Source organism: Nycticebus coucang, chromosome 4, assembly GCF_027406575.1.
Source record: "Nycticebus coucang isolate mNycCou1 chromosome 4, mNycCou1.pri, whole genome shotgun sequence".
Classification (NCBI taxonomy): Eukaryota; Metazoa; Chordata; class Mammalia; order Primates; family Lorisidae; genus Nycticebus; species Nycticebus coucang.
In genome coordinates this window covers 128629036-128647674 of record NC_069783.1, presented here as the reverse complement: position 1 = coordinate 128647674, position 18639 = coordinate 128629036, and the positions used below count along the sequence as shown (strand labels likewise).

Here is an 18639-nt window from a genome sequence, read left to right as displayed (position 1 = left end):
TTACGTTTACATGTATGGAGCTGGAACATATCTTTCTTAGTAAAGTATCTCAAGAATAGAAGAAAAGGTATCCAATGTACTCAGTACCTTTATTAAACCAATTTATAATTAGTCACACTTCCTTATGAAAGATAAATCACAACTATAGCCCTGGATGAAAGAGGGAAGAGGAAAAAGATGGGAGGAGATGGGAGAGGTTTGATAGAGGGTGGGTAAATGGGGGGAACACACCTATGAAGTGTATCGCAAGGGAACAAGTCAAATCTATCAAGTATAGAACACAAATGTCTTAACACAATAATTAAGTAAATGAGGTGAAAGCTATATTAATTAGTTTGATGTAAGCATTCCAAATTATATAAAAAAATGAACACATTGTACCCCAGAAATGCATAAATGTTTTCATGATGTATGTGTATATGTCTTAATAAAAAGAAAAATAAAGAAAGAAAAGAATTTCACTTTTTTAAAATTTTATTTCTAATGACAGAAAACTTTACGAAGGCTGTGAATAAACGGTTAACTTGTTCAAACCACTCATTCAGCCATAACCTCAAAAGCAAAAAAGGTGTAGTATAAAAAGCCTCATTAAAATAATCTGTTTGCTTTTTTAATATTGTTTACTTCCCGTGTGAATAATGAACATAAGCATTAATTAAGTAATGCAATGCATACAATACTCATCCACTGTAGTATAACTTTAACAACAAAACAAACTTATATATGGAAGTAAAATGATGTGATTTAGCAAAAAGATGAAAATAGTTTCAATCAGAAAACTATTCATGAATTATTGAGTATTCTTCCGTGCAAAATGAATATAGAATGATTTTATCTTTGTAGAGTGAGTACTGAGCCTTATTCAGACCCCCGCTCAAGAATCTCATGAAAAGTGGAGAGGCAAACAAGAGAGCTACCAAGTTTAGCCTAATGAAGGCATTTAAAATCTCTGTTTATATTTTAATTTTTATAATGGTAGTCCTCTTGCAAAGTGAGCATGGTTATCATTGGTGCAGCTTATTAGTATAGCCATATGTATTGCATCATCATATGGCCTCATCAAACATTTAATAATTAGGAAAACAGGTTACAGTCCAAAATCTAGAGAGTAGTGGATAGAGATGGAAATAAAGAAAGAAACAAAAGAAATTAAATTCTAGTGTTTTATTAATGTAAGCTTTGGAAAGAAAAAAAAGGAGATCAAGTGATCAATATTACTATAAATGAAGCCAGGTTCTCTAGTTATAATTTTCTCAAGATTTGGCCATTAACCATAATAAATTCTATATCTTATATAATTTTTAATAACCACAAAAATCCATGAAATTGATAGAATGCTTTATAAATGGATAATAGTTTACTGTCCCTCAATAAACCTCACCTTAGGCTCTCTCAGAAAACTATTTTAATTATAAAGCTTGCCTCTCTGTGGTTTATCATTTTGGTCAGTGTAATGCATCTGTTTTGGAGCTTACATTTTTCTAAGATAAAATAAACTTTAATCCCAGAGTGTATTTCTTAATTTATGGACTATATGTACTTAGTCTTCCTTAAAAATTCCCTACTAAATTGAACTGCTCTGGGAAGCAGCATATCATATTAGGTAGGAACAGAGGCTTTCAAGTCAGACCACCTAGGCTAGGAATCCCAGGTTCACATATATTTGCAGCTGTAATCTTGGTTGTCTCATTTGCAATATGAGGGTTAAAAGAGTACCTATCTCCTCAAGCTACTTGTGAGAAAATTGGAGTAATGTGCCTAGCACCTAGAAAACACAATAAATCGTAATTATATTTATTATTGCAGTTATTACTACATGAAGCAATGGAGTGTGGTGGGTAAGAGCAGAGGCAGATGAGAGAAGGGGAAAGAGAACCTGGGAAAAAGCCTAATGACCTTTAAAAGGCTTAAGCTAAGAGGTGTCCTATTGTTTCTGCTCAGATGCCAGTGGTGGGACTAAGTAATTGGTCACATTTTGATGCAAAAGGAGATAGTGAAGAAATGGAATCTCCAGCTGGTTTGCTGCTTGCAGTGACAGCTCTAGACCCCTGAAGAGAGAGCACAGCACACATTTTGGTGGAGAACTATCCGTCTCTGCAACAAGAGCAAAACTAGCTGTCTCAACCCTATATATATATATATATATATTTTTTTTTTTTAAAACAATCACATAAACAAAGCTTTATGGGAGAGGTACTTGTACAAATCAAGGACACAGAGAATGAACTCAGAAAGAAATGAGGCTGGAAATGACAGGAAACAGTTCCTGGGATGTGTTTCCAGGACGGTGTCCACTCTGGCTGCTACTGTGCAGGGAGCCTCAGCAGACAGGTGCGCTGCTCAGCTGGAAAGGGAGCTGCAAAGGGACTGTGTAGGAAAAGCTTAAAACAATTTGTAGGCTGGGCGGCGCCTGTGGCTCAGTGAGTAGAGCGCCAGCCCCATATGCCAAGGGTGGCGGGTTCAAACCCGGCCCCGGCCAAACTGCAACAAAAAGAAAAAATAGCCGGGCGTTGTGGCGGGTGCCTGTAGTCCCAGCTACTCGGGAGGCTGAGGCAAGAGAATCGCGTAAGCCCAAGAGTTAGAGGTTGCTGTGAGCCGTGAGATGCCACGGCACTCTACCCGAGGGCGGTACAGTGAGACTCTGTCTCTACAAAAAAAAAAAAACAATTTGTAGGAGGGAGGGAGCAGAAGGAGTGACAGAATTTATCTTCCACATTTCTTCCGATTTCTTCACCAACCAGAGTCTTCACTTGCCTGCTTCTTAAGGGCCCTGGCCTCACCCTCACCCAATGAGAGGCATCTGAGGTGGGTTCAGTGAACAACAGGAGAGACTCTGAGGAGGCACCTGAGACATCAGAAATATACCCAAGATAGTCACCTTGAGGAAATAAATTAGCCTTTTTGTGTAATGTAAATGTAAAACTGTATCGGCTTATAACAAAAATAGACTGAGTAGAAGCTATTATATTTATTATAACAAGATTTTAATTCAGAAATAAATGCTCATTTCTTGAAAAAGAGAGAATACTTTCTCTTCAAAAATAAACAAAAACACCCAACATTCTAGTACCCCAAATCACTAGCAAAGTTTTATTTTTCTGAAAATCTGGTTTGATTTGGGCATGTAATATACTGAGAAATTTCATTGAAGAAGCAGTTCCAGTTATTATTGACATCATTTATATTCATATACATAAAACTCACATCTTATAATCAAAGTATCATCTTCTATGGTGACAGGGGCCATACTTTAGACATTAATAAAATCAGGTATCCATTCAGCACTCTTTACTAAATCATTTGGCCCAAATGAGAATTTATAAGTGAGTTTTATCCTCCTCCATGAACAATTTTCCAGAATCAAAACCAGTTATGTGATAAAACTTAATCCCTCTAATCAGATTTTATATTTCACATGTAAGAATGATAAGGACCATTTGAGTCTATATTCTGGAATAGCAATTAATCCAAAATAAAAAGATGGCAGCTAATAACCTGTTGCATAAACTCTGAGCTTTGTCCATTATTTTAAGCCACATCTAGTAATAAGGGTGGAGGATGAATGACCAGAGGATTGTTGCCTACATACATGCCCAGTCTTCATCGTGGAAACTACCACCAAGCAAAATCTGACCTTTGATATTTTATTAGTACACATTAAAAGACAATGGACCCCAAATATCCCATGAAAAATGGAAAACTTAATCTGAATCAGAGACAAAAAATATTAGAGAGAAAATACTCAATCAGTTATTATTGGGAAATGATGAAGATGGACTAAGAGAATAATAAACATCAGAAGTGGATAAGACCTAGCATCAATTTTTAATAACTTCATATCACTCCAACAAAGAGGCTTTTATATTGTCCAAAAAGCAGTCACTCTTACATAATTCTATTTCAATATTTTAAAAATCAGTCATTTCTATTTTAAGTTTACCCCCAGAAGAAATATATGTGCATTCTTCAATTTTTAAATTCATATTTAGTCAGTTTTTTAAAAGTTTATTTTTATAATGATGTACAATATGATCCATTGGCATCATGCAGTTTATTAACAGACTTTTTTCTTATGTTTTATAGCTGTAGAATCAGAAATACGTTTTCTATTAAAGGAGTCTTTAATTTCAGGCTTCTTGAATAAAATCTTGATCATCTTCCAAATAAATTCTACAACTTTTCTGAACTACTTATTCCAGTGCTTAACACTGAAATGCTGAAAATTTTCCCTTCTAATAATTCCTAGGCCTTTCTGCTGTAGCTTTGTGAATATGAACTACTGATCAGTACAATTTTTACACAGTCCTCTCTCTAATTGTCTCAATTTTCTCCTCTGAGGTTAAATGTATTTGTTGGTTTTAATCTTACTCAAATAAATTTACATTTATCTTTGATACTTATGAATCCACACCAAATCTTTATTTGCTTCAGTTCTTGCTTACAATCAGTATAAATGGAAACATTGTGCTTTAACTTCCTATGCATTTCCCACTTTGTAAATCTCATTCTGAGATGTATTATTTGTTTTTGTTAACATATTGGACTAACCCAGATATTTTTCATTATAATTCTCCATGCAGTTCATCAATTGTTTCAATAGTATCTGTTGAACACTTATTGTGGGCCACTTGGCTAGATTTTGAAAAAATAAATGTAAGACAAACCCAGTTATCTGACTGCATAGCTGGAGGGAAGAGTCAGCCCCCCCAAATGGTTACAATGTGTGAATAACACAGAGTGTTGCAAACGACTATGTTTTGAAGTAGGAGAAAGGGAAAGGAGTGACTTGCCCAACAATAAGGAGAACCTGTGGAGACCTTCTTGGAGTTGCATTGTGAAAATGAGCAGGCAAGCAGGCTGGGTTGAAGAGGGAGATAAATGTATTCTGGGTGAAAAGAATGAATGCATGTTCACATCCCAAAAGTATATAATTGTGGAAACGTGTTGTATTTGGTTGCTGCCATGGCTATAGCTAATGTGGACTAATGAGGAGAATAATTGGAAAAGGAATGAAAACAAGAAGGATGGGGAGGAGAGGATACAAAGCAGCCTGTATGTACCTCACTGATAGATTTGAACATTATCCTGTCAATAATATGCTTTCCAGGAAAATAATGTGAGGTTTGTAATTTAGGGGGGAAAAAAAAGTCAAAAAAGTGAAGAATGAACTGAAAAGATTTTTATTGGTCACAAAGGCAAGAGCTAGAATAATTTAGGTGGGAGAAAATAAAAACTCAATTGAGGTTATGATCATGAGATAGAGAAGATGAAGCTAATTCTGGAATTGGGGCTGCTGTGCCTTTTGATTTTGGATGGCAAGAGAAAGGGGGAAGGGTTAAAAAATTTTCAGGTGAAATTATTAGTGATTATTTTTGAAGACAAGCCATAAAGAAAAGGGGCCAAGTCTGTGAACACAATGATTCCATTGAAGAGTCTGTGCTATCCTCTAGTGACGGCGTAGAAAAGGCCTGAGAGAGGGACGGAGGGAGGGGGGTGGGGCCTTGGTGTGTGCCACACTTTCTGGGGGCAAGACATGATTGCAAGAGGGACTTTACCTAACAAAATCAATCAGTGTAATCTGGCTTATTGTATCCTCAATGAATCCCCAACAATAAAAAAGAAAGAAAAAACAGTTCTGGCATGTGGAATAAGCTGTGGGCCAGAGTAACCCCCCGAGGAGTCAGCAAATGACAGGTGATGGTACAGGACTGGGAACATGACTGACACCCCCTGGAAGCAGTGAGCTGGGAGAGATAACAAGGGCCTAGAAGAATATGCCAGGGCTTACCAACAATTAGGAAGTGGGGAAAGGAAGAGAAGTCAGTGAAAGAAAAGAGAAGGAAGAGTATAAAAGGAGAAAGAATTTGGTCTCAAACTCATCAGCTCAGGTGATTCACCCGCCTCAGCCTCCCTGAGTGCTAGGATTACAGGCATGAGCCACCATGCCCTGCCCAAAGAGACATAAAAAGTGAAAGAATTTGGAAAGAAAATATGGTATTTTTACAGCTCAGGAAGAAGAGGGTTTTAAGGAAAAAGGTCAACAGAAGCTAACGATACAGAGTTCAGAATACAGAGTTCAGGTAAGATGCTGATGGGAAAGAAGGGCACCAGATTGTTTTTTTGTTTGTTTGTTTGTTTGTTTTGTCAGATCTGAAAATGTCTTTATTTTTTTTAGAAAATGGATTCCAGGAAGGTTAAAAAGCAATACCAGAGAGTATAGATGCAGAATTGGATGTAGTCATTCAAAGCATTCAAGTAAGAATATGGCAATATAAACATCCAAAAAGCATCCCTTAGATGTTCAAAACAAAATGTTTAAGTCATTCCTAACTAATTTAAGCTTTATAGCATTTCCTAGACAGGAGAAAGTAAAACAGTTAACATTTGAAAAGTCCTGAAAGCTTTTTCCTTGGTTAATTAGACCGTTTGCCTTTGATCAAATTCCTTCTTTTTTAACATGAATAAAAAGTATTACAAAGGTCCACGGTTAAAACAGACAACATGTTGCAAATTAATTCTAGTATAATGTATTCCAACAAAGCTTAGAAAATAAAGATGTTGAGGTGGCTTTGGACTAAGTTTAATAGTCATCTCCTCTGCTGACAACTTCTTTGCATGTTGGACGCAACAGTATGGTATGTTCAAACTGTGCTGTACATGATCCTTTAATGTCACATAATGGTGGATATGGATCTACAATGCCCGAGTCACACAGATTCTTCAGAGCCATTAAATATTTACTTTCTCCTAAGCGATCAAGCCATCTGCGGCAGAAGGCAAGGGTGCCGAAGCCTTATCGGCACATGTCCAACATCAAAATTTTTCACGTAATGTGAACATTCCATGTCATCATGAACAACACCTTTTCCTGTACTACCAAAAGGTTCAATTGCATACACTTTTCCTTCTTCCATTCTTGTTGCCTCTCCTTTCACCATGGGCACTGTTTTCCCAGCATGTATTCTATACTGCCCAATTGAATGTCCATTCAGATTACGGATTGGTTTCACTTGTTATGTCTTCCCATCTATTTCAACTTCATAGGATTCCATAACTTCTTAGATGGCCTCCCCAACGTCTATGATGTTCACATAGACGAACATCAATTCCAGCACACTTTATTCCAGTATTACTAGCATCCTTTACAGTTTTTAATAATGTATCATATTTGGGATTAAAAGTGACAGTAAAAGCACAGTCAATAATCCTACCACTTATGCATGTTCCAAAATCTATCTTACAGATGTCATTATACTGTAATACTGTTGTGTCACCAGCATTGGGAGTATAATGGGCAGCACAATTATTGAGAGAACACCCAGTAGGAAATGCCAGGCCTGCATTTAATCCATTCTCTTTTATCAATTTGCGTAAACAGTCTTCTAACTTTTCACAGATTTCTATCATTGTCATCCCAGGCTGGATCCAACTTATAACATATTTTCTAACTTGTCGATGTGCTTCTGCAGCTTCTCGAAAATCATTCCAAATCTCTTCACTGGCCTGATCTAAGGCTTTCTTTTCTTCACTTGTAGTTCTCCAAGCAGCTGTTTGCCCATCTTGTGTGGGTGGATATTCTCACTCTTGTCCTTTGGGAAATACACCATTGGGATACAGGTCACATATTGGAACTGAGGAAGGGTCTGTTTGAACTTTTGATCTCTCCTTCCTTCCTACCTACCTTCCTTCCTTCCTTCCTTCCTTCCTTCCTTCCTTCCTTCCTTCCTTCCTTCCTTCCTTCCTTCCTTCTCTTCTTCTTCTTCTTCTTCTTCTTCTTCTTCTTCTTCTTCTTCTTCTTCTTCTTCTTCTTCTTCTTCTTCTTCTTCTTCTTCTCCTCCTTCTCCTTCTCCTTCTTCCTCCTCCTCCTCCTCCTCCTCCTTCTTCTTCTTCTTCTTTCTTCTTCTTCTTTCCAGTTGCTCCATCCCCATCACCATCTCCATCTTCATCATCATCATCTCTTTCTTTTTTTCTTCCAATGCTTGTTTTTCCAATTTCTTGCTACCTCATCCACTGAGGCTCCTGATTCTTTATCAGGTTCTTGTTGCCCTACTGCAGCAGCCCCTTTACTCTTCTTCTTCTTCCATCTTTTTTTCTTGGCTGCTTCTTCAGCCATAGAGGCAGCTTCCTCCTCCCTGTCATCTGCATCCAAGTCACCATTCAGGTGGCTCCCGAGGCCGCTGCCTCCTCCACACCCGCCATGTTGCCTGAGAGAGTGTGAGGAAATGAGAGCGGCACCAGATTGTGTTGATCTGAATGGTCAAGACCTTTTAGAAAAGTCAGATGTCAGTGATTAGGAGACAATGGAACATGATCAGACAGAATGTGAATGCAAAACAAGGAAGAATCTGGCAATAATGAAAGGGAAATAGGTAAGATCAAGAAAAAGTCAGGTTGTGGAGCTGATGCTTGCTTTTCCTTTTTTTTTTTTTTTTTGGTACAAAGAATTGAATTGAGCATAGTTACAAGCTAAATGATATAATCCATTTGAGAGTAGGAGAAAGGGACAGCTCAGAAAATAAGACACAAGATTGGATAAAATTAGGAACTAGAGAGGTATAAGCTTTGAGCTCCCTTTGGGGCAAGACAGGGCATGCCTTGTGGGTCATTTATGGACCATGTGGCACTGATGGGCCAGGTAATGTTGATACTGGTAGCAGCAACTTGTCATATCCAGGCAAGCAAGTTCATTAGGTAAGAGTCACAGATCCAGGCCTGGAATTTGGAAGCCAGAGGGAAAGTGAGAAATGTTGACACTTATAGAGAAAAAGTAAAATATGTGAATACTTGTTCTTGGACCTAAAAAAGGCATTGATTTTTAGGTAAATAAACTAGTAGGAGGAAGATAGAGGTATGGTGGGGAGGCCATGTATTCTGTTGTGATCAAGGACTTGGAACTTGGAGTCAGATAAAAGTGAGTTCATATCTCAGGTGGGGCACATCCTGAGTGTGTGATCTTACATAAGGCACCTGGTCACTACCTGTTTGAGATTGTTCATGTGTAAGTTGAAGGCAATAGTAATATTTTTATCAGATTGTTTTAAGGGATAAATGAGATATCAATATAAAGTGTTCATAGAGCAAGATAGGAAGCTGTCATTAAAGTTTATATATTTTTTTTATTTTAATTATACAAACTAAATATGAAAAGTGTAAAAATTTGCGAATTTTCCAGCACAAAAACTCCATGATGTCTGTGAAGTAGGAGTAAATCACTGGATGGGGCAGACTAATGAGGCCCAAAGCTTTGGAAAAGAGGTGTCATGAGGAAGAAGAGAAAGGGACCAGAAACACATCAAAAGTTTACCCAGCAAAGTCGAAGACCCAGCCGAAGGAGGTCTTGTTAGTCCAGTATTCAGTGGTATGAGAAAGATCACAGAGGGACAAGCAGATGAGAAGGGTATCAGTGGAGGGAGTTGCTGACTGTTGAATCAGGGACCACTGCTGGTCACAAAAGAAGTGAACTCAAGAGGGGCTTGAGAGGCTGGGAGACTGCACAAAAGTGGACGATTTCAATAACTTCAGAATCACACATGACAACAGAGTGGCAGTGAGGAAAGCTCTGGAAGTGGGATTTTGGAGTGAGAAGCAGCACGAAGACTTCTGAAGTGGAGAGGAAGTGAAGGGATGAGATCAGGAGGAATGGAAGAGACAGGGCGATGTGGAGAAGGTGCTCAGGTGGATGATGCCATGAGATTATTGAGAGAGTTCCGAGGGCAAGAAACCTGAGCCAGCTGCCATGTGATTTAGTCCATGATGCTGACAAGAACATTTTCGAGATTGACATCACTAGAGTATGATAAGACTGTGGAAAGCTTAGAATGCTTTTTACCCACAGGTTTCCTCTGTATCCTATGGAGTCTATAGGTAATATTACAGATACTGAGGCTAATATGGGATCCATAAAGAAGAGCCAATATTTTCCTTTAACCTGGAGGCCCAGTGCCCAGCAAAGTGACTCCCACATTGATACACAGCAGGTGTACAATAATTGCTCAGCGAATGATCCGTGACATCCCACATTCTATCTAAATATGAGTCCATTAAACCGTTTGTTACTTCTAAATCACAAACCAAAGACTTCATACCCATTGGGAAAAAAATACAAATCTTAATTTTTGTAAAATTGGAATTTTAAGATACCCAAGTCTCCCTTCCAAATCACAAATGATAGTTGTATTTTGGTATTTTTCCTTCATTCATTAATTCAGCAAATACTCATTGAACAACAACTATGGGCCAGGCAATCTTCCACACATTGGGAAAAACAGTGGAGGGAAAGGCAAACAAGGCCCAAGCTCAGGGAGCTTAATTCAAATGGAGGGGGGGTAGGACACAGGCGGTCAGCATATAAAAATATATATGTTAATTTCTGTCGGGAGGAGGGCTGCAGCGAAATTAAAATAAGTAGTGAGCCAGAGAGTAACCAGGAGCACTGAAGCACAACTCTTTTATACAAGACAATCAGAAAACACCTCTAACAAGGTGACATTTAACTGGGACCTAATGGATAAGAGGGAACTGGCCATGTGAAGATCAGGAAATATTCTAGGCAAAAAGGTAGGGCAAAGGACCTACTGCGAGATCAAGTTTAACAGAAAAGGACAAAAGCAAGATCACTATGCCTGTCCTAGAGTCTAGTGTGCAAGCCATAACTTTCCCCAAATTCATACATGTTTAAGCATGAGTCTGAGCACAGCATATAGGCAAATTTCAAGCCCTGCGTAGTGGTGAAGAATAGGCTCTGAGCGACACTGCCGGCATCTAAATCCTGGCCCCTCAATTTCTAGCTCTGTTATCTTGAGGAAATTTAACGAATCATTTGACACACTTTCTTACCTGAAATATGGTAATAATAAGAATACCTACTTCATAAAGCTGCTGTAAGATTTAAATGAATTATTAATAATAGTTGTAAAGAACTTAAGGAAGGGTTTGACACATAAAAAGTGCTTGTTATATAAAATATATTATATATATAATACTACATATAAGACTGTATTATATAGAAAAGATAATCCCTTTGTTATTATTAGTGATTATTTTTGTTGGTTCTGAGTATCATCTAATTTAATTAACTCTATAGGAAGGATGTCGTTTTTAATTTTCCTGCATCACAAATCACCTAACAATGAACACCATAATCATACTTTGAGATTTTCCACAATAGTAATCGCCTGGCTGGCAAAGTGTGGGTAAATCATTAAACACTTTCATGGATCAAAATATGAGGTATTTAAAGGTGATGGCAAATCTTGAGGAATTTCTTATGAAGTCACTATTAAATAAAAAAGGGAAAGGCAGGTATATTATAACTTTTATCCTGTCAACTGAATTTATCCTGCAGGAAACTTATGCTTGGCTTGTACAATGTTTTGAACAAAAATTATACAGTTGTCCCCCCCCAAAAGCCCTCACAACTTATTTTTTAAAATTCCAGAGATATGGCTTCTGACAAATAGTATTTCTATTAAGCTCATAGAATGAGACAAAATAGTTATGAGGCAACATATGTGACAGATAATATCTTTCAATATTTTTACCATTATATTATTATTTTATGTATTATGCTCACGTTCATGTTGAAAACATTGCCCAAAAAACTATTATAGGCTATGTATATTAAAACTGATAAAGTAATGGTTTTTCTTTAATAAATTTTAGTTACTAAAAATGTTTAATAATTGGAGTTATGAAAATTTAAAATTATATGTGTGACTCACTTGTATCAAATGAAAATAAGAAGCAGCAAATATAAATGATATTCCTATAAATTTATTATTATGAATTATCAAAATAAAAACAAATTTTAACTAACATCTACACTGTAATTGAGTAATGATAAAGAAACTATACATTATAATCTATTTAGTATATATTACATTTATTAAATAAAATTATACATATACTTACATGTATAATCTTAATATCTAAATTGTGAATTTCCAGAAGGCATAGTTGGTACAATAAATACAGTATTTACTGAGTTTGTTAATGTAGGAAACACAAACCTAAAAGGAGTCTTTGAGATTAATTAATCTGCCTGCTCACTTCTCAGATGATGTATGTAACAAGGCTCTAAATAACGTTTCTAAAGTCACAAAACTAAAAATTAACAATTTTTCGCATTATAGTATGATTTATTAATTTTTCTTTTCCTTTAAAGTCTAATAATTTGTGACTTAGAATGGTTTTATGTTATCAATTGAATAGCAATATTCCACATTATTGAGTAGCAGATTTTAAACTTTTTTTTAATAATTACTAAAAACACTATTTCAAAATGTCAACATTTTAAATATTAATTTTTTCTATTATCTATAATGAGTGATATAATTTAAAAAATAGACTTCTAATTTTATATGGTAAAAATTATAAAGTCTCAGGCAGCGCCTGTGGCTCAAAGGAGTAGGGCGCCGGCCCCATATACCAGAGGTGGTGGGTTCAAACCCAGCCCTGGCCACAAAAACGGCAAAAAAAAAAAAAAAAAAAAAAAAAAAAAAAATTATAAAGTCTCAAATGAAAAATTCCTTCAAATTAGGTTTCCAGGAGATTGGAGCAAGGCTTTATATTATAACTATGTATAGCTACTAACTCAATAAAACCTATTTTCTTTGAAATGTATCTACAATGTTATATGCTTTTTAATCTTATTTCATTTTGGTTTACAGAAAACTGGGCACAAAGCAGAAAGTGTGGATTTGTATGGGGCACATATAGAATGGGCCAAGGAAAAATCAAGCAGAAAGAATGTCTTTCAGGTAAGAATGCTACATATATTCAGTTTATTCCTATTTCCTCTAAATCAGAGCTTTCTTGAGTAATCAAAGTAAGATTACCTTCTTGTGATGTGTTCATGTGCAAGAACTAGTTTTCTGAAGGTTATTACGAAAAATTGACTTGTTGAATCTTGTGTTTGGTTTGTTGTTTTCCCCTGATGATTAGTTGCTATCTGAACACAAAATATCTGTCGTGCATGAATTAGTTTTACACACAGATCATTGAATTTTGTGCTATCTTTTATGGTTTGGGGTTTAATTGTGTTGGAGTTTGAAAATGCTTAACAAATACTTTTAATATAGAATTTTCAGATACACAGAAACTAAGAGTCACTAATGATAAGCTACTGTTGTTCATAGACACTCCTGCCTTTTAGTCATTAATTATATCACCAGTGTAACTTAAAGGATGGAAAGGGCTGAATGGATAAAATGAATCTTTCCATATTGCATACTTTAATTTTCAGAAAACATTTATGGCTATGATTAATAATTATAATAATATACCTTTAAATAGAAAGAACCATATGAAATCTTTAAGAGAAATTAAAAACTACATAATGTTAACCAAAATCATATAATTTAGGGTGATTTCTGTGGCAATTAATGATTTTAGACCATGGAGCTTGATATTTTTTATTTTTATATGAAATTTCAAAGTAACCAGTAAGTTTTATAGGTATATTTTAGAATTTATATTATTTAGTAGCCAGGAATCCAGATTATTACATTTTTTTAAATTAAATATCTTTTAAGGGCATTTGGCCTTTGAAGGGAAGCCAATTCTTCTGTTCTTAAATACTGTGCTGAAGATAATTAATATGTTAGGTCTTATAGAAGCTTAGGTAGCTGACATTTCCTATCTATATTTTCACAGGAGGGAGAAAAGTTGGCTTCCAGTCTGATCTATATTTTCCACATGATAATTCAGTTAAATCCAAATGATTTGGGTCTATTCACATTGCAAAAACAAAAGAAAACAAAAAACATTTTTAATGTATTCTGGAGTAAATTGTTTTTCTGGTTCTAGTTTAATCTATTTAGGTATAGAAATTATTTTTATCAGAAAAGAAAGTGAAAGAATATATACAATTATGATGGGTCAATTTATGGTAAACTTTAAAAAGAAAGAAAGGAGGAAGGAAGGGAAGAAAGGAGGGAGGAAAGGAGAAAGGGGAGAACATGTGTTAAAAAAAAAAAAAGGAAAAAAAAGAAAAGAAAATCAAATACAACTTGTTTGGACACAACGCTCTAAAGCCAGAAATTATTAAAATGTGGCCGTACAGAATCAGAGAAACAAATTTTGCTTTAAAGTGATATACCCTGTTTTCTCAATTTCTTATTTTTTTTTTATTATTCTGCCATAAATAACAAAATTTAAAGATTATAATCCTAGCTTTTATAATAACCTAGACAACCAAAATGAAAGCTCTGGTCTAGATCAGGTGAGCTCAGTGGTGGAGCCTTATTATGTATTAAGGATTTAGCAACATAGTCCCCAAAGTTGTAAAAGAAAGACATTGAAATTTGACATAGACATAATTCTTGGACAATAGAAACTCTTAGAGAGTGGCTAAGCCAGGCTTGTTCAGTTCCTTCTGTTAACCTTATGAAGTTAAATTAGACCAAAAATATGGATAACAGTCAACTATGTATGATGCATACAAGGCTGTAAATATTGAAGAAAAACTTTAAAAATGTTTATGTATAATTTTACATGCCTAGAGAGAGATGCATTTCAATCATCTATATTGATAGTATCATCCTAATCTTTTCTGAACATGACTAACCACCTCCTGTTGCAATTTTCTACTTGATGTTTGTATTTTTAAATATAGGTACTTCCAAAGATATTAAAAAGCATTCTCACTTTTTAGCTTTAGGAGGTGAAAATCTTGCCAGCTAGTTTTGTTTGTAATGTAACTGAGTGACCATAGGGCCATGGTGTTCTTACATCAGTTTATCTGCTTTATTTTTTATATTGTACCCTGTAGTTTGAAGAATCAGAGGTGATTTTAAGAATATTGTGAATAACAAAGCTAAAGACATTCAAGTTTAATTTTCTGCTTCATATTTTTTGGGGCAGGGGGTGAACCACTTCATTATTTGCATGCTGAGCTCTTCTCATCACCTGAACACATGAGCTGTGGTGAAATTTACTAATATGTATCCATAGATCCAGACTACGCGAGTAAGCCTTTTGAGAAGAATAGTATAAATAGCTTTTATAGTTCTGTTAACAAAAATGCATTGGGAAGGATTTGCCGGAGAGCTAAATCTAGATGACTGCATCAATATTTGATTAGATACATTAGCTGCTCTAACTCTCAAATGATCAGGATAAACATAATTATGTCTCAAAAACATGGTATTAAGGCATTGTTGGGTGTTTGAGTGTGTGTGAGCAGGAGTTTCATTACCTACAGAATAATGAAGTGTTCCTTTCTGACTGAAAAAGACCATCATAGCTTCAGCTGATGTACTATATCAGAAATAGCTTTAGAATTCCAAGTTTGAATTAGGCTTGGTGTTCAATCTCAGTCTATGAATTATAGATTACAGATAGCAAATGACTATTGAGATTTTTGGTTCAAGAAAAATCAAAGAAGTGCAAATTAGAAATAATTTAAAATTTGAAATCTGTCTTTAAAAAGTTGATGGATTAGCAATTATATGCTGCATAATTACAATGTCTATGGAGAAATTGATCTTAAAATGAATATAAAAACAAACAAAAATAGTGTGTGCTTAAGATACGCTTGAAAGTCTCAGAAGAACACATTTGTGATATTAAAAAAATGGAAGGATTCCATTTGTTTGCATATGCCCATTTAAACCTTTAAGTTGTCATTTTCTCTTTGTTTTAAAAACTAAATTTCCTTTATAGTCAAAAGCTTATCAAACTATTAATGTGGATTCAGAGATGGGCAGAGGCCTGAGTCCAGGGAAAAATGAAATTGATAGACTGTCTGGCTGGTTTGAGGGCATGGGAAGCTGTATTACAAGGCATTTGACGTTATTGTTGCAGATATGTGAACCCTCACCCACGGGTTCTAGGAAAAGAACAAGTTGAAAACAAGGCAACTATTAATTTCAAGTAAAATAAAGGTATAAGGAGAAGATGAGGCAATCATGGTACAATTGCAGGTTCAGTATAAACATGGCTTAAATAATCATAATAATAAAACCTATGGATTTAACCAAAAAAAACGTTATCTCCCGTAAATCTCTTGTCTGAGGTTGCCAGCATTCTGGAGCTGGGAGGCAGAAAGAATCTTAACATCTTGTCATGCAGTACACAACTGTCCCGTGGCTCTGTCGTCTTCACTCTGGTAGCACAGCCCATCATACCTGATGCTGCTCCAGTCTTTCTCCTGAGAATACACCTCCATTTCTATGGGGGTGAAAGAGACTTGCAGCACCAGGTAGGGAGGCGACAGCTTCTACCACTCTCTGGAAACTAACACCTGGCCTCTTTGCTCATCGGTGGCGAGTGCCTTACCTACAACCATTTGAGCTCATGAGCCCAGGTCTACAGCACGGGCACAGGAGTGAGTGACTGACGTAGGACAGGGAAAAGCTCACTGGAAGAGCCAAGGCCAAGGAACTGAGAGGCAAGAACATTGGATGGTCCACCCACATGGATGAAGTCATTAAAAATTATCCCAGAAATAGAAGTGGAGAGGAAGCCAGTGAATGACGGGGAAGAAGAGGGGAAGAAGATGGTGTAGTCTAAGGGAATAAACTTCAAAGCATCCAGCTTTAGGTTTTTCTTGTTGATTTTTGTTTAGTTTTTGCCAGGAGAAAAAGGAAGGAAGGGTTTAAAAGAGCCAGTACTAACAAGGAAGAAACTTATCCCAAATTCTGGACTTCCTTGAGGTATGTGGAGTGTGTGAAATAAATACCTTCTCCCAATGGGGGCTGCAGCAGGTAACAATGAATCCAAGGACAGTCCAGCTTCAAGCCAAAATAGGAGGTGAAAAATGTTCAAACAAAATGCTGAGGATGCAGGGTGGCTTAAAGTTTACAGAAATGGCATTCAGGGGGGTACAGAGATAGCTTAGGAGGGATGGAAATTGGAGATGAACACAGTATTAAGTCCAGATCTTAGCAGCTGACTGGAGGGCCTTGGACTACTGGTAGCCACCGAGGTAACAGAGGATATGAAGTGTAGTGGTGTTGGTCACAGGCATCTCTTAGACCTGTGCTTTACAAACCACAGTAATCTATTAAGAGACGAAAAATAAACTTGGTGGGTTGTGATTAACATTTATAGAAGAAAACAGAAAAGTTCAATTCAAGTAATAAGGTAAAATCTTTGTTTCCAGAAACATTTGCTTCAGTTGTGGGGGAAGGGCGAGGGAGCATAATCTATGTGTGTCTGTGTTTACTGGGCCACTGTATACAATATGCTTCTTACTGGGGGTAGATGTCAAAAAGTTGGAAGACCCTCTCTTGGAAAAAGGCGGACAACTGGGTTTGAATGTTTTGCTTATTGGGAGGCAGGTTGGAAGAGTCTTCCTCAGGCCTTGCATAATGCCATTGAAGCAGCTCCCTTATTTTCTGTCTAAGCACTGGCTATCCTCTGAGAACTAACATAAATTTTTTGTTCTTCATAAAGTGATGTTGCCGTTCCACCTGTAATATCTATCTACATTACATGTGAAACTATATAGGTAGCTTGTCATGTTCTTTAGAAAAATATGTTTTATGAAAAGACATGAAGTCTTTCACTTAGAATCCATGCCCTCAGTCAAGCTAAGCAAATATTTTTATGCCTACTGTATACCAGGTACTGTTCTGTATACTGGAGACACAGCAGTTTTCATAACTGACAAAACCTTTTTTAGAGGGAAGTTTCTCTTGTTATCAATTCACTCTGTTTGGTTGTTATAGTTCTGTTTGGACTTTCTGTTTCTTCTTGAGTCAATTTCAGTAGCTTGATCTTTCTGGGAATTTTTTCAATTCATGTAGATTATTTAATTTGTTAGAATGTGATTACTCATAATATTCTCTTATAATCTTTTTTATTTCTGCAAGGTTGGTAGTGATGTCTTTTCTATCATTCCATAATCAGTGATTTGAGTTCTCTCTTTCTCTCTGTCTCTCTCTTACTTGGTTAGTATAGCCAAAGGTATGCCATTTTTATTGATATCTTCTAAGAACCAACTTTTGTTTATGTTAATTTTCTCTATTTTTTCTATTCTGTATTTCATATATTTACACTCTAATCTTTAATTTTTCCTTGCTTTTGAGTTTACTCTGCTCCTCTTTCTAATGGCTTAAGGTGGAAACTTAGGTGATAAATTTGAGAACTTTCATCTTTTTCAATATAACTTTCAATTTTCCTTTAAGTATGTAAATTTAACAAATATTTCTTGGCTGTCTTAGCTATGTCAAAGTTTTTATGTCATGCTTTTGTTTTCATTCATTCATCAAGTTTTTTCCTAATGTTTCTAGTGATTTCTTTTTTGTTTCATAATTATTTAGGAGTGTTTTGTTTAATTTCCATGTATCTGTGAATTTCCCAAATTTCCTTCTGTTACTGATTTCTAATTTAATTCCATTGTGATTGGAGAAAATAATCTGTATGATCTCAGTACTTTTAATTATATTGAGGACTTGTTTCGTGGCCTAACATGATCTATCCTGAAGAATGTTTCACGTGCACTTGAGAAGAATAGTGTATTCTGCTGTTTTGAGGTGGAATGTTCTAGAGATGTATTGGTTGCAGTTGGTTTGTAGTGTCGTTCAAGTCTTCTATTTCCTTATTGGTCTTCTGCCTCATCCTATCTATTGTGAAAGGCAAGATGTTGAAATCTCCAACTATTACTGTTGAGTTGTCTACTTCACCCTTTAATTC

The 18639-nt window shown here is 35.9% G+C and overlaps 1 protein-coding gene and 1 pseudogene across 2 annotated transcripts in view; one reads left to right on the top strand and one right to left on the bottom strand.

Moving 5' to 3' along the window:
• Positions 1 to 15849, top strand: part of LOC128584411 (rho GTPase-activating protein 15-like) — a 48023-nt gene extending 32174 nt beyond the window's left edge. Inside the window, exons 4-5 of the mRNA XM_053589383.1 lie at positions 12669 to 12758; positions 15664 to 15849. Of these exons, the coding sequence (XP_053445358.1) occupies positions 12669 to 12758; positions 15664 to 15849 (276 nt within the window). The remainder of the gene's footprint in view (positions 1 to 12668; positions 12759 to 15663) is intronic.
• Positions 6145 to 8199, bottom strand: LOC128584746 (methionine aminopeptidase 2-like; annotated as a pseudogene). Its single transcript, XR_008379720.1, has 2 exons — positions 7878 to 8199; positions 6145 to 7661 (listed from the first exon to the last, which is right to left on the bottom strand). The product of XR_008379720.1 is annotated as a methionine aminopeptidase 2-like (transcript).
• Positions 15850 to 18639: the final 2790 nt, after the last annotated feature.